The sequence below is a fragment of the Pinus tabuliformis genome, chromosome 5_1, assembly GCF_031772625.1.
Source record: "Pinus tabuliformis cultivar Carrire ecotype Pingquan chromosome 5_1, CPIR1, whole genome shotgun sequence".
Classification (NCBI taxonomy): Eukaryota; Viridiplantae; Streptophyta; class Pinopsida; order Pinales; family Pinaceae; genus Pinus; species Pinus tabuliformis.
In genome coordinates, this window is record NC_142305.1 from 787262620 (window position 1) to 787287532 (window position 24913).

At 43.2% G+C, this 24913-nt stretch overlaps 1 protein-coding gene across 2 annotated transcripts in view; it reads left to right on the forward strand.

The window, feature by feature from the left end:
* LOC149167291 (protein ZINC INDUCED FACILITATOR 1-like) overlaps positions 1 to 24913 on the forward strand; it is a 374552-nt gene that overhangs the window by 325673 nt on the left and 23966 nt on the right. For both annotated transcript variants that reach the window (XR_016260912.1, XM_089432924.1), the window contains one exon: positions 8509 to 8552. Coding sequence is in view for 1 of the 2 variants with exons in the window: in XM_089432924.1 (XP_089289050.1) it covers positions 8509 to 8552 (44 nt within the window). In the remaining variant the exon portion in view is untranslated. The remainder of the gene's footprint in view (positions 1 to 8508; positions 8553 to 24913) is intronic.

Here is a 24913-nt window from a genome sequence, read left to right on the forward strand (position 1 = left end):
AGCATATTATAAAACATAAAACATTTAAGCATATTATAAAACATAAAACATAGAGCATATTATGATTTATCTAGCAAGTGAGCAACTGTCAACATTTGTCATGTCCAAAATTCAAATAATAATGTTTACAAAATATGTCACTTGGTCACCGCCAAGCCAAAAAGGTTCAAAATTCAAATTCACAAGTCTACAAGTCTAATGAGTAATCTATGACAAAAAGAAGTAGATTGTGAATATATCTACTAATCTCTCCTCCTTCCACCACGAATAGAACGTGATGGCGGGCCTCCACGTGGTGGCAATGAAGAAGATGGTCCCTGTGTAAGTCGTGGCACTGGAACTGATGAAGAAGAACCCCCTGCTGTTGGTGTTGAACCATGGAACCTAGGAACCAAGGGACCAGATGGGGGTGGGGGTGGTGGCATATCAACACGGTCATCATCATCCTAGAATCGCTCAAAAAATTCATGCAAAAAAAAAAAAACACTAGTTAACAAAAAAATTAAAAACATGAATTAGAGAAATGCTTTATAAGGGAAAATTGGAAAATTCATACCACAATGGACATACCTGGATAAGAGCATCCTCTAATTGCTCTAGTCGCAACACTCCATCCTCCAAATTGGGCTCCTCTGGATTCTTGTCCCAAGTCAACAAGTCTTTATTAGACTTTGCATCTTCACAGTAATGGGACAACAATCGCAAGTTGTAATGAACATAAACCAAGCTCTCTGCCCGGTCTAAATTCAACCTGTTCCTTTTAACACTGTGGATGAAAGAATAAGAGCTCCAACACCTCTCTGCAGAAGAAGTGTTTACCACCTGTGATAGCACCCGCAATGCCAAACTCTGTAGAAGTGGAGTAGCCCCTCCATGCATGTTCCACCACTCAAGAGCAGAAAAATGCTCTCAATCTTGAATTGAATGCATGCTCCCAAATGGACCAGTGTTGAGCGTATAGTTGCTCACCTGTCTCCGTACCAATGCAGCCTCCTCATTATCAGGGATTAATCTACTCAATGCAGCCATATATTTTTCGTGAACCTCTCTATCTTGGTGTGGTTTTTTCCTGCTTCCCCCCCCAGGTGCTGGTGTTGAAAGCCATGATGGATGATAGTATTTAGGTGTCAAAACATATGCTAATGCATGCAATGGAATATTTAGCATTTCCCATCGGTTTTGCACCTCTACACGAATATAATTGTACAAGGTGGTATCTCTAGGCTCAACAATGTCTTTAATCTGCCCCAACATGCTATCCATTTGCTCATACACCTCCCCAATTACTGGTCGATCTGAATCTGCAAACTTGATCATGTAATAAATTGGTTTGGTGAATTGCAAAACATATTTAACCTGTGACCAAAAGTAACTGTCAAGAACAGTGTCCTTGACTACATTAGCACCATCTGTGTCAGTGTTAATTTCATCCCATGTTTCAGCACACACCAGATTAGTTAAAGCTTGTTTCACCCTCACTAGCCGCCTAAAGGTGAGGTAATAACTAGCAAATCTTGTCTTTGCAATTTTAAGCAATTGCAACTTGGAGTAAGTGCCATAGAAGTAGTTTACCCTTGTATGCCCTGTGATGAATTTAATGAGCTGCTTCCCTTTCCTGTAAACCTCAGCAATCCACCCACAATCTTTGAGTTTCACAATATCATGCATCAAAAGGTTCAATGTGTGAACCAGGCACCCAGACCAAAAGATGTGTGGATGAGTACGCTCAATAATTTTTCCTGCTGCCTTACAATTTGCTGCATTATCTGTGATCACTTGAACCACATTATTCGGACCAACATCTTTGATTGATTTCAATAGGAGATCTGCAATGTTTTGTGCAGTTGCACTGATGGAGGAGGAGTCATGACATGCAATAAATACTGCACCACTAGAAGAAACACCAAGAACATTTATCAAATGTTGGTTTCTAATATTTGTCCACCCATCTGATACAATGGATACCCCAGAATCCACCCACTCATGTGTAAAACGTGTCAAAGCTCTTTGAACCTTAGCTTTTTCTCTTTCTAATAACACTGTTCTAGCTTTCTCATAGTTGGGGGCCTTGTATCCTTTTGGGGCTTCATTGATGGCCTTTACCATGTCATGCCAATAGGGAGAGCGAAGCACATTGAATGGTACACCACAAGCACAAAGAAAACGGACTATCTTTCCATCCACATCATCCCTCCCAGCAACATTAAGGAAATCCCCTATTGTTTTTCTACCTCTAGAGGTTGCAGAAGTACCATGAGGAGATGGGCAACTACCAAATTTAGAGGTTGCACTTGATTCAGAATGAGTTTTTTGTTTCTTGTTTTTTCGTTGTGCAGCCATCTCTATTTGGATGTATTTTCTTCTTTCTTCAGTTGAAATGTTTGGGCAAATTTGTACCCCCACATAACCCTTTTTTTCATCACTGTCCAGCACCCCACAAAGATGCCTCCTCAGACGGGTATATGAACCCGTATATGGTTTTCCTCCATGACAACCATGAGGGCACACAAATTTGTAAGATCCACCACCCTTTCCCCCATCAAGTTTGGTCACATAGTTCCACAAGGGTGTTGATGTACCTTTCCCATCTTGTGCTTCAGTGTCCCCTTCAAGTTCATCCCCTTCCTCTTCAAACCCTTCCTCCTCATCATACATTGGGTCACTACTATTAGGACCAAGTTCATCCCCTTCCTCTTCCCCTCTATTCCTCACCCTTGCCATCATTAAAACCAAGAGTGGAATGATACATAGAAGCCAAAAGAACACCATCTTGGAATATGGATATAGGTGGTGGACAACCTGTAAATAAAGGAGCAAGTAGAAACAATGGGAAAGAGTAGGAGAGGGAGGAGAAAAATACAATTTTTTTTTCAAAAAAACAAGGGAGTTTGGGGTTTGAACTTACCTCTTTAGCTCTTGTAGATGAAGTCCTCCAAGCTCTTGCTCCAAGCTCCTCCTCCTTCTCCTAGCTCCTCCTTCTTCACTCCTCCAAGCTCTCCTCTTTTCTCCTCTCCTTTCCTCTCTTCTCTTCTCCTCTCCTCTCTTCTCTTCTCCAACTCTCATAAACTCAAAGTGAGAAAATGAGAAGAGAATGGGGGCTTTATTCTTTTCTAAACTCACCCTAAACTCACCCTAACCCACCCCCTCAATGCAAACTCAAGTTAACTTTTAAAAAAAATTCAAGTTACATTGCTGCCCGCGCGGAAATTTCCGGAAGCGCGGATCCGGAGCTCATGAAGCGTGCGCTTCCGGGCCCGAAGCGTGGCGCTTCCGGAGGCCCGAAGCGCCCTCCGAAGCGCGGATCCGGGGCAACGCAACCCATATTCCAGGAATCGTTTCAAAAAACCGGAATCGCGCTTCATGAATTTTGGAATCGCGCTTCGCCTGGAGGTTCCGGAACGCTTCCGTACGGGACGCGATTCCGGCCTAGGATCCGGGGGGGGGGGGGGCGATTCCTGCAACGTTGCACCCAACATAGAAAAATCCTGGCAGAAGTAACTCTATCCGGAGATAGATATTACGCAAATTCAACAACTGAATGATCAAACCCCACAGATGACTCGGCTGTTACTAGTGCTGGGCAGTGATGGCTGCTCCAAACTCTGCGCTGGAACTGCGTCACCTCCTCTAGGAGCTGCATCACCCCTACAGTGAGCCTCCCTTGCTTAGAAAGCCGATTTTCTGAACTGCTCCCTCTGTGCCCCACAGAATCTCCCCAGCGCTGCCTCTAAGGGCCTGCGTCAACCCCTACGGCTTCTGCATCACCTGCGTCAACCCCTACGGCCTCTGTGTCACCCTCTCTGGGACTGCGCTGTCTCTCCCGGTGCTGCTCTGCCTCTCTGCTATGTATTCTTCGGCCTCAAACTAAATTTCCCTTGTCGAACTGCCCCTCATTGCAACTCAGATCACTAGCTCGATTTTCTCAGCAAACCTCGCCCCTAGAAAAATCGAACTCTTTGATCAATTTGGTGTGTCTCCAACTAACCCTCAAGCCCCCTCTTATACTTTTCTTGTTGATGAATCAATGGCCATGATCTAATCTCTAATCAATGGCTAAGATTAAAACAAGCTTGATCCTCGTCACTTAGAACCTTCGCACCCATATTTTTATTAATACACATTAATATTTTTATTTTCCTAAGTTTAGACTTAGGAACTCATTAAAAATATTAATTATTTTAATAACTCCTCATCCGTGTGGAATTTCTCCAAATGATTTCTGGGTTTTGGAGATCTCATGTATTCTAGCTCCTCCACAAAATTTCGGAGCTAGAGCACATCCGATGCTACCCAAAATCAACAAGATTTTCTTAAAATATCCATTTTTCCCTTGATGGATGACCTCCAAAAATTAATTTCCTTTTGACCCACAAATTTTTTATTATTTTCCACTTTGAGAGAATTTTATTCATCTCTAATTATTTTTGACTCAAAATTAATTAATTTTCTAGCTTTGGATTTTTATTTACTTTTGTCAAAAAAATTAATTAATTGACTCTAGAGGGGATTAATTAATTTTTCCACCCACAAATATTTTATCCATGGTGTCTAATTATGGGTAACCATGCACTAAAATATTTTTTACATCAAATTATTCTAAATTAATTCAACCCTTAGAAGGGGAAATACACATTTAGAGTCTAGACATAAACCGTCAAGACATTACCCAATTCTGCAACATAATATGATCTAGTATGAAACCAAAAGTGCTTATAATAAAATAATTTAGCCATGGTGTCTAATTTTGAAGTACCGTGCACTAAAATTATTCCTGAACACACTTTTACAATAGACTCGATAAACACTAGGACTCACACAGGACATCACCAAAAACTTTCATCCTAGCTTTGGGGTTGTAGATGGAAGAAAAACTCTGCCGATTATCCATGTTTACAAACACACATAATTCGGGGAGGTTAAAAAACTTACTAAGATGAAATCCTTTGACAAAATCATAGGCTTACCTAGGTGCAATTACATGACTCATTGGTCATACTAGCATCATTTACAGTGAACTTTGTAGAAATTGGGTTTACAATGATAATATTGGAAGCTAAATGATGACATTGATTTGTAAAAAATTGATCTGTTGCTTTTTCCTCTACTTCTTGGACTATTGACAAAGTGTGGTCAATAGGATGCAACCTTATATATGCAACTCATCAAATCTCTCATGTATCTGGTCAACACAAGGCCAGGCATTTTTTTCGTGGTCAATACTCTTAGTCAATTCATGGTGGACCCTAAGAGAGTACATTGCACAACATCGAGATATATATTGAGGTATCTACGAGGTACAATTGAGCATGGTTTGAGATATGCTCGAGGTGATGGTGTTAGTTTGATGGGATATATAAATGGAAACTGGGCAGGTAGTTTAGTGGATCAAAAACGTTGTGATGTTCCCACTTAGCAATATTGCTAAGGGAAATATCAATCTTGCCCAATTTTGTCTTATTTCATGTTTTCACTTAGGAGATGTGGGTTCAGAGGTCCCACATGAATTTTGGGATTAAGTGGGGGCCCAAACATTAGGAAGGAAGGGAAATATTATGGCTCTAGTGGAGTGTGGGGGCCACCCCATGGAGAATTATAGTCCACATGTGGAAGACATTCTCATTGGAGCGAAGTTGGTGGGGAAAGTCAACATCTTGGAGGCTCTTTGATAAATATAGCAAGAGGCACTCATTTTGGTCATTTATTCATCTATTTAGAAATTGTGTATTTGACATAGCACGCTTGAGCGGAAAACAAGTCTGTAGTGCTATTTAACACACGAGTGTCTACGAGCAGAGATCTCAACCCTTGCTTCGGTGGACTTTCAGTACCATCCCAAGGAAGGAGTCCTACTTATACCAGTTTGTACCACCAGCAGGGAGTGCGAGTTTGTGGAGAGGATTGGCAGCAACAGTACAGGGACTGCACAACTCTTGGAGGAGGGAAGTGTTGTGGGGGTTTTTCCAGCATTTTGGCAGAGCAACAATCACAACATTTGCTTTCGGTTACATCTTTTGCTTGTAGAGGAGGGCCAAGCATTTGGGGGTCAATTTTGGAGCATCAAAACTAGGAAAAACCCTTTCTGGGTTTATTGAAGAGAGGCCAAGATTAATGTGGTAGAATTTTTTGGGCAGATTTGAGGGGTCAAACAGGGGCCCCAACTCAGCTAGCAGCTAGAGAAGTTAGGCCAAGATTGGGCCAAAATTCCAATATCAACATTTGGTCAATTCCTTGGTGGCTTTTTGTGGGTTATTGGTGGAGAGCTTGAGGCTAATTTCCCGAAATTTTTTGAGCATCCGAGGAGGCCCTAGCAGCAGTTCTTTGCAGCCAACAACATATTTTCTGGGAAGTTTCAGTGCAAAGTCAAGAGAGAGAAGCAACAAATTTGAGAGGGATTTATTATTGTTCATTTGGGCTTAGCTAGATTGCCTTGAGCAAGCCCAGGTGCATTCTTTTCAGCACCACATTGTATTCTCTTATTTATTAATAAAATGGCTCAGATCAACGCAGTTCATGTAGATTTCTTGTTGTTAAATGTGCTGTAAATTTTTGTATGTGTTTCTGCTACATTTGCCTTGTTTAACATTGTATATTTCCATTAGGAGTATTACAAAAGCACCTTAGATTATTGCTTCAGTATTGGATCAAGAGTTGTCTGTTGGTGCACAAAACTTTGTGACACTGAGTTCTAGAGAGGAAGAATACATGGCAACAAACATGGCCAGCTGTGAATCTATTTGGCTTCAAAAGTAGTAGGACTGTTTGGTCAATAGTTAGATTCGACCTATATCTGCTGTGATAATCAAAGTTGCATCAAGCTCTTCGAGAATCCAGTTTTTCATGATGGGTCGAAGTATATCGACATCAGATACCACTTCATCAGATACAACATCAGATCTCAAATTGCTAAATATTTACTGATAATATAAACCCTCATCTGTAGAACTGGTTTTTCCCACATTGGGGTTTTTCTAGGGACAATTTGTCCAAAAATATCGATGTCAATAATTTTGTGTGTGTGCATTATTCCTCAGTTCTGTAATTAAATTTCTGAAGACAAATAATCTCTAGTTGATAGAAGATCAAATTCCAGTTACTACAATTAAGGAAATTTCACAAAAAGGACTAGGCAGAAAGACTTGTATAGGCCACTTGGGTCTATAACAATGCTTAGAAGACCACCACTAGATTTACCCCCAACAAGTTATTATACAGTAAGAAGGCTTTGCTATCAATTGAATCTGAGTACAACACCTTTAGGATGGTAGCCGAACTTGATATTGATTTAACTTGTAGCGCTCTCTCTCTCATAATTCATAATTCAGATTGGTTCTTTTAATTAATTTATTTGAACACCACATGTCAACACCATATTAAAAATTGAATAAATTACACATATAAAAAATAATTTCAATTCCTTTATATCTCTATATATAAATTTGATATAAAATTATATGACTTAATATGGATATTCAAATATTTATTTATGGTTGGCACTAAAAAAAATTGTTATAAATATAATTATATAGCTATATATATCAATATTATTTTAGATACTATGTGTGAACTCCATGATAAAATGTAAAAAGTAATTTTGGATGAAATTTGCAATTGTTTTTACTTTACTTTTGATTACTTTATCATCCTATATATAGAGCTGATGTAAAATTAAGATGTAAATAGAAATATTTTATTAATTGCTTGCTTTCAAAGATTTTTTTGTTACTACTTTTAATTTGTTAATGCAATTATTATTATTATTATCAAGTTGTCTGTGTTCCTCCAAGCTTGACCTGTGGCTTGAGAAACTACGACTCAGGGGCATCTAAGCCGTCAAAATCACACGGGGATCACACCCGACCTAGGCCACAACAACCCTAAGCTGATTGGATTTTAGCATGTCTCTTGCCCCTAGCACAAACGCAACAACCTCCATGAGGTTTGATCTTGGATCGCCTTGCTAACGAGGCCCATCCTTAACCAGTTGCGCTAGTGGGACTTCATATTATTATTATTATTGTTATTATTTACTTTCAATTACTTTATCTCCCTATATAGAGCTGATGTAAAATTAAGATGGAAATTGAGGTATTTTATTATGGTAGACTTTAGAAGATTTTTTTTGTTATTACTATTTTGTTAATTTGTTAATGTAAATATTATTTTGTTATTTTATTATATTTATGGCATACTTTTAAATAATTTTTTTGTTATCATTATTTTTTTAATTTGTTAATGTAAATATTGTTTTATTATTTTTAAATGTAACTTTATATGATATCTCTCCCATGCTAGGCACCTCTTGATGTAATAAAATAGCTTGCATCTTTTAAGAGAATATATATATATATATATATATATATATATATATATACTTTCAAAACCTAATTATTTCATGTAAATTCAATTTAAATATCATATTTTGGTTGGAAAGATACATTATTAATAAATTAAAATTGATATATATTTTCAGTTATGTGTTGACAAATTTTGTGTACATGTGTTTTGCAGCTTTGCATGGTCACAAAGGCGTCAAGACGCATCATTCCTTCCAGGTGAAATTTTACATGACCTTATTTGAGCTTATAATTGTATTTATAAATGTTATTTGCTTCGAGAACATTTATAGAGGGGAAGTATTTGGTTATACTACTTGGGAAAGATGATATGAGATCCCCTAAATTTAATAGGAAATTATTTTCATGCCTTGATTTCTTTGTTGAGTAAACAAAATGGAATTTCAGATTGTCTATGCAACATCTACCATAAGTTTCATTGACACAATGGGATAAACGAATCTAAATCTCACCTACCTACTTGTAAAAGTGTCACAAATTTGTTTGATATTTTGTCCAAAGATCTAAGTGTTAATTTGGAATCTCAATGACAAATTCCAACCATGGGACGAGATTCCTCCTTTCAAGAGGACTAATTTTGACTATTGAAGCGCTCAATTTGGACAAGGGAAAGTGTGTTTTTGAATTAAAGCCCACATGTGCACATTTGATCAGGTCGGCCCTAAAACAAATTGGACACCCTTCGAAAGCTATAAATATAAGTGACCTCAACCTCAGTTGGACATGATCATGAGACATTCTTCTATTCTCTTCATTGGTTTGGCTCGCATAGGTCTGACGCAAGTTCGCGGAGATTGGTTAACATAGGTCTGAAATTGCAAGGTCCGAAGCTCCATCTTTGTTTTTAGAGTTTTGGGTCTCAACTACAGGAATGTCATGGAGAAATTTCAACCGGATCCTTTCAGCGACATGCATGACACATCTTCCCTGCGACTGGAACCTAAAGGTTGAATTTTTCAGTTGACCGAAGTTTTCGCCCATTGACCGCAGAGTTCAACAGTTGACTACAGTGAGTGACAATTGACTACAGGTTCTTGAATCAGGGTTTTTGGATTATTGGCATGGTTGGGTTCATCTTATGGATATTGTTTAGTTGATTTTGATGGATAGTTGTATGGATGAAGATATGGATCATTGTACTCTTTTTTGTTGATTCATTCAATGACAATCTAATAAGAAGAAGAATTTGAAAGGGTTTTCCTCACAGTGGGTTTTGTCTTGGTCTCTGACCAATTCTGGTGTCTCTATGTGTGAATGATTTTCTTCTATTTTTCCTTTATGTTCTGTTGCATTGATGATGATGTTTTTCTTTTTAAATAATTGCATATGTCGTTGAATATTGATGTAAATATGAATACTGTTGTGATGTTATGGGGTGAATCTAACATGGAAATAATAAAATGCAATTATTAAAGCAAAGAACAATATATCTCTAAGAAAAATTAACATGGTATTGGAGCTGGATTTAAGAAAAGTCATTGAAGATCACCCCTATGAGGACACCTTTGATGGAAGCAAGAGAAGATGGAGGAGACCTAAAAGAATACTAGGGTTTGAAAGAAACCCTAGGAAATTTGATTGTTAGGGTTTGATGGATATTATGATGTTAGGGTTTGGAAGAAACCCTGGATTATGACAAAGATTGGAGATATGCACTCTAGAAACCCTAGTATGATCAATGAGAAGATGTTCGAGCACTTGTGACAGGTTTGATGTAGCTCTAGATGGGATAGTCTCAATTAGACCTTGGTTGCTGATGAAGTTGGTTGAAATATATTAAAGGCAACAAGTGTTATATGGAAAATGGATAGTCACGACTCTTGAAGGTTGGTTCAAGAGACAGATGATCACCTCTCATTGAAGATAAGTACTTTTTTATTTATGTTACTTCTTTATGTCTTTACTTGTGTTTAAATTTATCTATCTAATCATTGATTACACTTCTTGCATGTGTATTTGAGTATTTGGATACTTCTAACCTCCTGATGAAATGTGATGAGTCGATCCTTGTTGAGGATCATCTGAGATGCCGAAGAAAATGGATAGTGCAGGAAGAGAAGTGCTACAGTTGCCCATCACAAGGAAACTGACAAAATACTATAGCTGCCTATGTCAAACAAGAAGGTGCATAGGTATTTGAATACTACAAGGTATATATGATGTGTTGTTTCAATGTTATGCTACAATATTGGATGGCAAGGTAGCCCTAAGGTATGATGAGAATGTCTCCTTCACAAATGGCTCATGCATGCATAGTTGAAGGAAGGCCCGACATGTCATCCATGGAGATGGATTCCTAAGGTCGACTAGGGGTAGGCAGCGAAGTATAGAGGCCTTGCTTCCTGATCGTCGGTTTGGCAATGGCACAGGTAGTGCAGGATTTGATGTACTTCCCGACATCCTGTCGAAGATTCAGCCAATAGGAATACTTTTGCAATATTTCCACCATTTTCTTGACCCCAAAATGCCCATCAACCCGACTGTAGCATGCTTCCCAAATCATCTTGGCACGCTCGCTTGAAGGAACACAAAGGTGTCCCAGGTGGCATAACAGGGCATCCAGGAGGTGAAAATCTGGAACTTGCTGACCCTCCAAGAGCGTTTGGTATATGTGGCCGAATTCTAGGTCGCTTTTGTAGAGAAGTGGCCAATTAGAAGTCTCGTGCCCACAAGAGTTGAGCACGGTGGTTAACACCATGATCGGTGGTCGAATGAGGTAGTCTGCAACATTATTGGTGCTACCATTCTTATAGTTGATATTTAAAATGGAACTGTTGCAAGTATGTGGACCACTTCTGATGGTGATCATTTTGCAACTTCCCTTGCATATGTATGAACAGTAGGGGTCGGTGGTCTGTGTGGATGACCGTTTCCTTCCCCAAAATGTAATGCTTCCATTGTCAGCACGCCTGCACAATGGAATACATCTCTTTGTCATAAGTGGGATTCTTCCGGACTGTGTCTGAATGATACTCAGAGGCATCTGTCTCGATCTCAAATGGTTGTTGTAAGTTTGGTAATGTGAGCACTGGTGCATAGCAGAGGCGATGTTTTAACTCTACGAATGCCTTTTGTTGAGATTCAGACCAAAAGAATTTTTCCTTCACTCCTCCCTTGGTGACTTGATTGAAGGGCCAAGTGATATGAGAGAATCCTAACACGAACCTGTGGTAGAAATTGGCAAGACCCAAAATGTTGTGGAGCTCTGTCAGAGTGGTTGGGGCTGGCCAATCCCAAATGACTTGGATCTTGGCTGGATCCACATGCACCCCCCGTTCATCAATTATGTATCCCAGATACTGAACCTGGTCATGCCAAAAGTGTATTTCTCCAAATTGGCACGCAGCTTGTGTTGCTGCAGTGTTCGGAGAACCTATCAGATGTGGTGGAGGTGCTCTTCCTAACACTAGTTGAAGATCAAGATGTCATCCAAGTAAACCACTACAAATGAGTTGGTGAATGGCCGCAAGATATCATCCATCAACCTCATGAAGGTTGTAGGAGCATTCGTCAACTCAAAAGGCATAACCAACCATTCGAAAAGGCCCTCCTTGGCTTTGAAGGAAGTCTTCCACACATCAGAGGGTTCAATTGGTACCTGGTGATATCCGGACTTCAAGTCGATCTTGCTAAAATATTTTTCCCCCTTGAGTTGGTCCAAAAGGTCATCAATCTGTGGGATCGGGTACCTATTCTGGACAGTGATCTTGTTCAGCGCTCGATAGTCATTACAGAGTATCCAAGTCTCATCCTTCTTTTGTACCAACACGATCGAGCTCCCAAAGGGCAATGAACTCAATTGAATGTGACCTTTCTGCAGTAGCTCCTGAATCTGCCTCTTGATTTCATTGTTGTCGAGAATGGAGCACTGATAGATTGGTCCATTGGGAAACGACGCACGTGGGGTCAGATCGATGGAGTGCTTGACCTGACAGTGCAAAGGCATCCCTGCGGGGGAGGTGAAGATGTCCTCGTACTCCTCCACAACCTTGTCCATCTATTGTTGTCATGCGGAGGGGCCCTGTTTGGAGGTCATGGCTACCGTCTTCTTCTTTCCCTGAGGGCGTATCATCAGGAAAACGAATTTCCCGGTTTTGGAAATGAGCTTACTGCATTGTTTTGCAGTAACCAAAGAGATGGCGATAGGCGGTGCTACCTCTGGTATCATGTACAACTTATTTCCCAAAGTAATAATAATAGCGGGAGGCCTTGACTCATATACAGCATGTCACTTCCACAAGTATGGTTGGCGTAATAATACATAACAAACATCAAGGGGAGCAACGTCACATAATACCTCATCCGTGAAGGGCTTGATGCTGTATGGAAGGCGACACTGTTGGCTCACATGAAGATCACATCCTTGGTGAAGCCACCCAATGGTGTATGGTTGTGGGGGTGCTGTGGTCGGTAAGCCCAACCACTTCACGACCTTTGCCAAAATGAAGTTCTTTTGGTTCCCGTTGTCGACAATGAACTGTAGCGGGGAACCCTTTACCCACATCTGGGAGTGGAAGAGCCGCTCCTCCTCCTTATGGATCTTCGTGGTGGAAACGGTGGCATTGGGCTCCGCATCGATAATCTGTTTCCCTTTGTCATTCCCCTTGTCGGGTTCTGACTCAGAGTCGGACATGCCTCTGATTCTGAAGCCTTCAGCACGGCCACCAGTGACTGCTTAGCCTGACACTCACTTGTGTTGTGAGTGAAGCTCTTATGGAACTCACACCACTTTCCTGTGTCCTTCTTCGGCTTCTTGGTGTTGTTCTTTGCTTACGGCTTTGGCGGGTTGTCTTCGGCTGCCCCGCCTTGGCTTTGTCCTTTGTTTTGCTGTTTGGGGGCACATTTCCCTTGCTTTGGATTCTCAGATCCAAAGTCTCGCTTCTTCTATTTAAACATCTACTCGATCTTGACGGCATAGCAGTACATCCTTCCGAGCGAGGAGTTGTCCAGGAACTCCATCTCGTCTTGGATGTACCTGTGTAGGCAGCCGCAGTACTTGAGTACCAAATGTTTCTCAGAATCCTTGATACCCAACTTCGTGCGAAGGGTATGAAAAACATTCGTAAACTCTGACACATCTTGGTCCCTTCCCTGCCGCAACGTTGTCCACTTTATGTATTTATCCTCATAGCTCCCGACAGGGTAGTACTGCTCCTTGATGGCATCTCGGAACGAATTCCAAGTGGGTGCGGCTGAAAACAGTGAGGTTTTACTTTCATCCTTCTGCTCATAGTAGGTTTCCCACCAGTCTTTGATGTGGAGGGCGGCTTTGAGAAGAGAAAAAGTAATCTTTTCTCGGCTGGAAAAATCATGAACAGAAAAATATTCTTCTAGCAGATTTAACCATTTATCTACAACGTCTGCATCTATTTGGCCCTCAAATATGGGAATGTCAAAGTTTACTTGTACCTTAAAAGGAGTGGAGCCTCGAGATTGGCTGTTGGATGTGGATGTGCATCATCATGTTCCTTTGTTTCTCGAGGGCCTCCTCGAGCAACATTTTGATATGATCTCCTACCCCCTCGTCTTTATTTTCTTCCCCCATGGGCAGCCTTCGAGGTTTGCGACGCTGATCTTGCAAAGGTTCAACCACATTGAGCCCTAACTCCTTATATCCCGACCTTGTTGGGGACATGCAAAGAAAAACAGAGAAAGAGTAGACCGCTCTGATACCACTGATCTGGATTTAAACAGGAACGCAACAAATTATAGATATAACCATAAATACAAAGATGCAATAGAAATAACACTTCATTTCATTAATATCAAATACTGAAATATTCTTACAAACAGAATGGAAATAAGATTAGCTCGGGCAATGGTAGCTTATCTCTGAGAAGAGTTGTGGCAGCTACATGCCTCTGAACTGTGTTACAATGAGGCTCAAAGGCCTATTTACTATTGAGAAACAATGGAAAACCCTAAACATTCAAAAACCTAACCCTAGGAGATGAAGTGCCAAACTATGGGCCCCGTTTGGGTAAATTGGTACATCAAATTCCCGGGGTTGTAACTTTGGCATACTCTGATGCCACTGATCCAAATTTAAACAAGAATGCAACAAATTGCAGATATAACCATAAATACAAAGATGCAGTAGAAATAACACTGCTATTTATTAATATCAAATACCGAAATATGCTTACAAACATAATGAAAATAAGATTAGCTCGGGCGATGGTAGCTTATCTCTGAGAAGAGATGTGGCGGCTACATGCCTCTGAATTGTGTTACAATGAGGCTCAAAGGCCTATTTATTATTGAGAAACAATGAAAAACCCTAAACATCCAAAAACCTAACCCTAGGAGATGAAGCACCAAACTATGGGTCTCGTTTGGGTAAATTGGTACGTCAACTTCCTAGGGCCATAACTTTGGCATACGATCTCCGTTTGACGAGCACAATACCTCACTGGAAATATCTATCCGAGGACTATAACTTTCGAGTGACCAACATGGGTCTGTGACCCATGTTGGTCTCGGTTTTCCCAAAAAACATTGTTTAGGGCCTCAAAACAGCTCCGGAAGTTCAGGACCCGAAGAAATGCCAAAAATAGTAAATTGTGCTACAAATAAGGAAACTGAAAAACTAAAAGAAATAATGGTGGGGGTCCAAGTGGAATAGGCGAGTGGCCACCAATATCCACCTGGATCAATTATTCTTGATTTGGAGGCACGTGGAAAGACAGTTGTGGTAGCAGAGATGGGGGGACCAAGGAGTAAGGAAGATGAAACATTTGATAGCCTCTTGAAGGATTTGAATGAAGTGGCTAGGGGACAGAAGGAGATGCTGGAGGAGATCAAGTAGTGAAACAAGGACAAGGGCCTCCATTGTGAGTTCCTTCTTGGAGAGACATCGAGAGCCTCATAGCAGTATGACCATCCTTCACCGGCCACTCACCCACCAACTTATAGTGGGCCATCTAGAACCACGTTGCCTGCTTTTTTACCATCAACACCTAAGTCACATGACACGAGACACGGAGGACACGTAAATACGAGTATTCGACACGAGACGCAACGACCCCGGAAACAGGACACGAGGGACACGTTATATATATATATATATATATATAAAATACTTAAATATAGTGCTTGATCCATATAGATATGAATCATGATGATATCTATTTAGTATTTAGTATACACTGTTTACTATTTAGTAATTTACAAGTTAGTTTATTAATTTACTACATCAATGATGTTCACAGTTCAATGTTCATTGTTCATGTTATAATTTTTGTTATTAACTTCAAACAAGATTAATCATGTTCAAACTTCACATAAGGTAGTTTATGAACTATAAATTTACATGCGTTCAAACTTCATTGTTGACCAAAGCATTAATCGAGCTTTCCCTCCCTTTAGACCTCGAAGGTGTAGTGAGCAATGAGCACATGATGGGGGAGCTGGGATTTTTATTTCAACACACGATCTATACATGGTCTGTAATATCCCTTATCAGAGATATCCTTCAAACACAAGCAAACCCCAACCAGAGAAATAACAGTAGTGCAACATACAATAATGTATACATGGAATATAAGCAGATACTCAAGAAATGCAGAGAGAAATGCTAAGCCATTTTATTATACTGAGTAATGGAAGAGTACAAGAGGTGATCAGAAAGATGGCACCTCGACTTGCACAAGGTAAGTGAAGAAATACACTCAAAATGGTAAGGAAATGGTTTCTCTTTGAACTGCGTCCAAACTGTCGGAGAACTGTTGTGTTGCTGCTATTGCTGGAATCAAATGAGGATTTGGGGTTGTTCCCCTCCTCAGAAAATGCTGAAACTCTGGAATCAGCCTCTGCTCAATAAACTAAGAAAAACCCAGAAAGCTTTTCTAAAATAGCTAACCCCCGAAAATCACCCCCTTGGGGATCTACGCAATCCCTCAAGGCTCTGCGCTGCCCTTGAAGAGAATCCTCCAAAACTCTACCCGAAACTCTGCCAAAATCCTCCAATATGCAAGGGCTGATCCCTTGCTCAATCTCCAAGCTCAAATCCTCCACACAAACCCAGTCTGGAGCTCCTACCAAAAGTCACTGTGTCCTCCCCTCTCAAGACTGCGCAGTCATCAAAATGCTCAGTTCCTCCTCAACTCCAGAAATCGCTTCTCCTGCAAAATATCGCTGAAACTACCTTGCCCGAGCAACCACTCGAAGTCCCCCAGGGCTAAGGGTGAGATCTCTGAATGGAGACACTCAATGCACTAAACAGTGCTGCAGACAAGCTAAACAGCGAGCGTGCTCTAAGTCAAAATGACTAGCTCAAATGCAACGTAATCGAATGATCAAAATGAGGAGGCTCCTCTCTCCTTTATAGCGTTGGCCTCTCTCAAAACCCTAAGGCCCACCTCGTCCAACGTAGCTTCTCTATTGCCACGTGTTCCTTCTCCATCTGCGTAGTCCCTCCAAGTGTCTACGTGGGCCCCTTCTCTACGTGGTCCTTGGGCCCCCTTGGCTCCCCTTTTAAGTTACAACGTTGTACTACTAGGGAGTGACTTTATTCATAAAGTGAGTTATGTCCCCCCTTTCCTCACCTTTTTATTTATAAATAACTATAGAAGGAAAAAATTGAGCAAAATCGAATATTCCAATTAGCCATGGCTAATTAGGAATATTACAGTCTCCCCCGGCAAAATGTTGCTTGTCCTCAAGCAACTGAAGTGATGGATGCTGCAAAATTTTCTCACTCTCCCAAGTGGCATCTTCATCCAGTAAATTCTTCCACCTCACCAAGAATTCCCGGACTGTCCTGCTCCGCAGCTACCTCTCCCTGGTATCAATAATAGCCTCTAGCTGCAACACCAAATGCCCCTCATCATCCGTGGGTGTTAGCTCATCTGTCACTGTCACCTGCTGCCCCAATGCCTTCTTCAGGCATGATACATGAAAAACATTATGAATCTTGCTGCCTTGGGGCAACTCCAATTCACACGCAACCTGTCCAATCCTGCGTATCACCTTGTATGGCCCATAAAAGCGGGGCTTGAGCTTATCAACTCCCTTTTGCTTCAGTGACGACTATCGGTATGGCTGTAATCGTAGGTAGACCAAGTCCCCTACCTCAAACTGTCTCTCCACCCGACCCCTGTCAGCATACAGCTTCTGTTGGTTCTGCATTGTAGCCATTATCCTTGAGAGCTCAGAGGATATCCTGACTCTCTTGGATCCAAATCTTCGCTCTCGGGGCCTTGCTAGCACCAAACATCACGTCAGCAAAAGATAAAGGATGATATCCATACAAAGCATAAAATGGTGACATACCAATGGACATGTGATGTGTAGTGTTGTAGAAGTACTCCCCCAGATGCAGCCACTTCAGCCATGCTCGCTGCTGCCCACTGACATAGTTACGCAAGTAGCCCTCCAACCACTTGTTAACTATCTTCGTCTGCCCGTCCGTCTGGGGGTGATAACTGGTACTCAGTGTCAACTCCGTCCCCACCAACTGGAAAAGCTCCTGCCAAACCCTGCCCATGAAACGGTTGTCCCTATCACTGATGATGGTCTTAGGAAGAACATGTAGCCTGAAGACCTCTTTGAAGAACAGCTCGGCCACCTACGCTGCTGTGTAGTGTGCGGATATGGCGAAAAAATGTACGTACTTTGTCAGTCAATCAACGACGACAAAGATACAATCCTTGCCCTGCACCATGGGCAACCCTGTGATGAAGTCCATCGAAATACTCTCCCATTTCCCCTCCGGAATGGGAAGAGGCTGCAATAATCTTGCAGGATGGCTCATCTCCCCCTTGTTCCTCTGGTAAATATCACACTCCCGGACATGTTGGAGTACGTCCTCCTTGAGGCCCTTCCATGAGAACCTCTCTCTAATGGCCCTGTAAGTTTTGGTAAACACCTGATGGCCAGCCAATGGTGAATCATGTGATGCCTGAAGTATCTTCTTCTTGAGCTGAGATCCCTCAGTCACGAAGATCCATTCCCTATAGTAAATGATCTCATCGATTACCCTGTACCTGTCATCCGCCACCTGCCCATCCAGAACCTCACATGCAAATCTGTCCTCGGAGTACTCTACTAAGAGTCGAGCCCTCTAGTCTGTGTCCAAGCTCATAAGAGACAACATGGCCGGTCTACGTGAAAGGGTATCTGCTACCATGTTGTTCTTACCCTTGACATACTCAATGTCAAAGTCATATGCTTGGATCTTATTGATCCACTTCTATTGCCTCTCCTGTAGCTGTTTCTGCTCCAAAAAGAACCTGAGGCTGTTGTGATCAGTCCTCACCCTGAACCTGTTACCCACTAAATACTGCCGGAATTTGGCCAATGCATGCATAATGGCCAGCATCTCCTTGTCGTATATAGAATACAACCTCTCATGCGGAAGGAGCTTTTGGCTCTCAAAGGCTATAGGGTGACCTCCTTGCATCAACACCGCGCCGATCCCCTCTCCCGACGCATCACACTCCAAAACAAATGGTTGCGAAAAATCTGGCAATACAAGCACTAGGAAGCTGCTCATAACCTCCTTGAGCCTGTCAAAGGCTCGATGCGCTGTATTCGACCAACTGAATGCCCTCTTCCTCGTCAGATCTGTCAAGGGTGCAGCAAGCTGTGAGAAACTCTTGACGAACTTCCCGTAGTAAGTACAAATGCCAATGAATCCCCGAAGTTCTGTCACGTTCCTCGACTCTGGCCAATCTCTGATGGCCCTGATCTTCTCCTCGTGGACTCTCACTCCGTCAACCCCTATGATGTGTCCCAAGTACAACATCTCCGTCAACCCAAACTCACACTTGGAGAGCTTGGCATAGAATTGCTGCTCCAAAATGCGCAACCTTGTCTCAATGTGCTGGAGATGCTCCTCCCAAGTCCTGCTGTAAATGAGAATATCATCAAAGAACACCAACACAAACTTCCTTAAGTGACCGCACAAGATGTGATTCATGCAGGACTGGAATATAGCTGGGGCATTGGTTAGCCCGAAGGGCATCACCAAAAACTCAAAGTGCCCATAGTGACACCTGAAGGCGGTCTTGGGAATGTCCTGCTCCCTCACGCGAATCTGATGGTACCCAGATCTCAAATCAATCTTTGAGAAGAACCTTGCTCCTCTCAACTCATCCATCAACTCATCAATCCTGGGTATCGGGTACCTATTCTTCAAGGTCTTCTTGTTCAGGGCCCTGCAGTCAATGCACATCCTCAATGTGTCATCCTTCTTCTTCACCAACACCACGGAAGAAGCAAAAGGACTTGTGCTCGTCCGAATGTGCCCAAGAGCCAGCAACTCCTGAATGGCCCGCTCAATCTCTTCCCGATAGGCCTTGGGATGCCTATAGGGGGTAGTAATCACTGCCTGTATGCCTAGCTCAAGCTCAATGGTGTGCTCAAACCCCCGGTCCGGTGGCTGTCTCGGCGGAATCTCCCCAAACACTGTGGCATACTGGTCAAGGATGGACTGTATCTCTGGGTGCACTGTCTGCCCTATAGTCCCTGCCTCTGATGCACGCAGCTCCACTGCCCACTCTACGTCTCCCTTCCGGAAGACTGCCTCCATCCGATGAGCCAAAACAGTCTGAGGCAGATATGTGTGCTATCCTCGTATCTTCTCATGCCTCCCTGTCTTCTCATCATCCCACTCCATCTCTAGGGCCTTCCAATCTGTCGTGACCTTCCCTAGAATGATAAGCCACTGGACACCCAGTATCATGTTGGTGTCTGGAATATCGACCACGAAAAAGTGGTCAATCAGTGTGTAGGTGCCCATCGTCACTAATAACTCTAGAACATAATGAGCACACACCATGGTCTGATCTCCTGGGACCAAAACTAAAAAGCCATCGGAGCTCTTTGTCTGTATACCTCTCCGCTCAACCATCAGTGCATCGATGAAGTTGTGGGTTGCCCCACTGTCAACCAAAACTGATACTCACTGGCCACGTACTGTCCCCCGTACGTGCAGTGTCAAATACTTGGGAACTCCTCGCAATGCTGCAAGGGCCCCTCTGGTAGGTGCAAAAGCTGCACCACCTGCTGCAGGTGGTGGAGGTGTTAAAGGATCCTGCACGACATGACTATCTCCTACCTCCACATCATCCTCCTCATCCTCTTCCCCGCTGCTCTCGGAGAAGACCTCAATAAAATGTGCTTTGCCAGCAGCACATCTATGTCCTGGTGCCCACGGCTCCTGACAGGTAAAGCACAACCGCTTCTTCTTCAGCTCCCTCTTGGCATCATCATCAATCTGTGCTCGTCCTGGATTCCCCTTTGGAGGCGGAATCCTCACATCCTTCCCCTTAGGCTGGAAAGCCTGTCTCTGGGGGTAAGGTGTCCGGGTCCTGGGTAAGGCATCCTGTAAATCCTGGGTCCTGCTAATAGCATCCTGGAGTGTGGCTAGTCTAGTGGATCTGACTAGACCCTGAAGTGGCTCTACTAACCCCTCAACAAACATGTAGATCTTCCGTGCCGCGGATAGATCTGGCACCATCACTGAAACCCTAAAGAAGTTTGCAATGTAGGTCTCTGGGTTCCCAGTCTGTTTGAGCCTCGTCAGCTCAACAAAGTGTTGTTCTGGATCCCTTCGGTCAAACCTCTCTATCAGTCTCCTGGTGAACTCGGCATATGTTGTCACCGTGGAGTGTCCAAGTGTAACCAACCCATGGAACCACCAGTCCTGGGCCTCACCATCCAAATGTAATGTCGCCACCTTGATGGCCTCTGTCTCTGACATCTGGTTAAGCTGGAAATAGATGTCTAGCTTCTCCACCCAAGACTTTGCTGAATTGTTTAATGAGCCATCAAACATAGGCAAGTGGAATCTACTAGCTGTGCGGTGGGTGTCTCCATCATGATAATGCCGGTACCCTCTATGATGGTCCGGGGTCTACTATCCCGCTGGAGCTGAACAAAGTCTCTGAATGAGAGAGCATCCCTGAACTCCTGCCCATAGGCCTGGTACTCCGCAAAATAATTGCCCATATGACCGGGCTCTGCCTCCTGCTGTGCTCCGGCCCCCGTGTCTGCTCCTAAGAAAGTGGGCATGGTAGAGCGTGTAGGGGCATGTGAGGCCATCTGCTGAGTAGTATCACGCTAAGTGGCACCCTGCTTTGGCAAATGGTGGGACGTACCCGATCCCTCACCAACCTAGAAAACCTGTGGGTTCTCACGCTATCTAGCCTCCACCGCCGTGAATCTCTGCCCCATCACCTCGATCTGCCTCGACAGATCCTGCACTGATTTGAGGAGCATGTCCGCAAATCTCTTCCCGTCCTCATCTGCCATCAGATCCTCCTGCTCTGCGTCCACCACAGGGTCTTCCTGTTATGTGTTCACCACAGGCTCCTCCTTTTCTGTGTCCACCACTCGAACATAGTCTCCCTCTCCGTAGGTGTTCTCCAACCTACGCTCAATATCTCTATATTTCCTACCTCTGTAATAGATGTAGGGGTTCTCCCTCAGTGTCATAGATGGCTAGCTCCACAGGCTGAGCCAGATCTATGCTCTGATACCACTATAATATCCCTTATCAAAGATATCCTTCAAACACAAGCAAACTCCAACCAGAGAAATAATAGTAGTGCAACGTACAATAATGTATACATGGAATATAAGCAGATACTCAAGAAATGCAGAGAGAAATGCTAAGCCATTTTATTATACTGAGTAATGGAAGAGTACAAGAGGTGATCAGAAAGATGGCACCTCGACTTGCACAAGGCAAGTGAAGAAATACACTCAGAATGGTAAGGAAATGGCCTGTCTCTAAACTGCGTCCAAACTGCCGCAGAATTGTTGTGCTACTGCTACTGCTGGAATCAAATGAGGATTTGGGGCTGTTCCCCTCCTCAGAAAATGCTAAAACTTTGGAATCAGCCTTTGCTCAATAAACCCAGAAAAGCCCAGAAAGCTTTTCTAAAATAGTTGACCCCCGAAAATCACCCCCTTGGGGATCTACGCAATCCCTCAAGGCTCTGCGTTGCTCCTAAAGAGAATCCTCCAAAACTCTACCCGAAACTCTACTAAAATCCTCCAATATGCAAGGGTTGATCCCTTGCTCAATCTCCAAGCTCAAATCCTCCACACAAACCCAGTCCAGAGCTCCTACCAAAAGAGACTGCGTCCTCCCCTCTCAAGACTGCGTAGTCATCAAAATGCTCAGTTCCTCCTCAACTCCAGAAATCACTCCTCCTGCAAAATATTGCTGAAACTACCTTGCCTGAGCAGGCACTCGAAGTCCCCCGGGGCTAAGGGTGAGATCTCCAAATGGAGACACTCGATGCACTAAACAGTGCTGTAGACAGGCTAAACAGCCAACGTGCTCTAATTCGAAGTGACTAGCTAAAATGCAACATAATCGAATGATCAAAATGAGGAGGCTCCTCTCTCCTTTATAGCGTTGGCCTCTCTCAAAACCCTAAGGCCCACCTCCTCCAACGTAGCCTCTCTCTTGCCACGTGTTCCTTCTCCATCTGCGCAGTCCCTCCAAGTGTCTACGTGGGCCCCTTCTCTACATGGTCCTTGGGCCCCCTTAGCTCCCCTTTTAAGTTACAACGTTGTGCTACTAGGGAGTGACTTTATTCATAAAGTGAGTTATGTCCCCCCTTTCCTCACCTTTTTGTTTATAAATAATTATAGAAGGCAAAATTGAGCAAAATCGAATATTCCAATTAGCCATGGCTAATTGGGGATATTACATGGTCACTCGTGTATAATTAAGTTAAGTTCCATAAGCTATAACACAACTTACAAGAAATTTAAGTGCTCCAAACTCTCAACAAAGCATGTGAACACTCGTCTCCTACATCTCTAGGTCCAGCTCAATGTGAATTTGTGAGCATTGCGCTTGAATCTGAAGGAATTCCTCACACTGCACAACAAATTGGATTCCAGTGACGAGCAAACTCAACTTCGGTGGCGAACAATGACAAAAAAACCCCAAAAATAAACCATGTTGCAGGTTTTAAATGTCACTTTTCATGGGACACGTGTCCTAAGAACCAAAAATGTTAGGGCACGTTTTCGACACGTCCAAAACAAGTGTCTCGATTGGAGGACACGAAGAAAAACGTTTTCGACACGTTTTAGGGCGGTTTTCGTGTCCGACACGTGAAATACGGGACACAAGACCCTGAGGGACGTGTCCTGTGACTTAGATCAACACCTAGTAAGCATGGAGGACCAGATTAGTCAATGCCCATGGGGGATTTCTTCAGGTAATGGCAAGCCATGTGGGAGGATTTCAAAGTGGCCCTATCATTCAGAGATTATTGTCAGCACAAACAGAATGAGAAGGGTAGATACAATGGAGGGAAAAATTCATAGAACTCGGAGCTATAGCACACTGTTGGGAGGATGTATGTTCCCACATATGACGACTCTTCCAAGAGAACAGCTCGAGCTTGTGTGGAGAAGCTAGATACTTATTTCCAGCTTAATCGGATGACAGAGATGGAGGCCATCAAAATGGATACCCTAGCACGAGTGGTCGTTTCATGGGCTATCCACATTGGGACATTCCAGTGTGAATTCATATGAGGACTTCACCCGAAGAGTGGTGGAGCGTTTTGATAGAAGGGATCTGGAGGCTCACTTTAGAGAGTTGAATCAACTTAGACAGATAGGCCAGCCGGAGCACTACATATCAAAATTTTTGAGGGTTTTAGTTATGGTGCCAGACCTCGTAGAGGCTAGGAGGTTGTACACTTTCATAGAGGGGTTGTTGGAGCCACTGCGTGGACTGGTGAAGTCACGTAGGCCCTTGACTTTATAGGAGGCAGTGACTTGCGCTAGGGACTTGCAGGGGGCCATCCCCAAGACCAGGGCACCTTTTCCCTCACGCACTCCCTACCCAGAGAAGGGAGGTGACACTAGAGCCCCACCACCGAGCGCCAACCAGGGGCGTGGACAGATGGATGAGGAGACTTGAAGAGACCTCCAGAGGAGGAAGTTGTGTTTTACCTGTCAGGAACTATGGGCTCCAAGTCATAGATGTGCAGCGGGCAAGGCCCACTACATTGAGGTTTTCTCTGACAATGATGGGGAGGATGATGCATACTTGGAGATGGGTGGGGATGATAGCTCATGAGTCATGGCAGATAGATAGGGGGCACCACCACCACCACCACCCCCACCAGGGGGAGCTACTTTTTCTTCATCAGGAGGGATCCTTGCATCTCTATGTGGGGTACCCAGTTTTTTGACTATGAGGATTAGGGGCACTGTGCAAGGGCATCGTGTTTCGGTTTTTGTAGACAATGGGGCTACCCACAACTTCATTGATGCACAAATGGTCCAGAGGAGGGGTATCACAACTGAGGAGTTTGAGGGTTTTTCGGTTCTGGTGCTAGGTGATAGAACCATGTAGTGCACACGTTATGTTCTAGCTCTGACAGTGACCATGGGGAACTACTCAATGACAGATCACTTCTTCGTGGTAGATGTGTCCGACACCAATGTGGTGCTAGGCATCCAATGCCTCTATTCTCTTGGCAGAGTCACTACTAATTTGAAGAGGTTGAAGATGGATTTCATAGGGCCAGATGGAAAACCAGTTTTGCTATGGGGTATGCAGTCATACCCTCCAC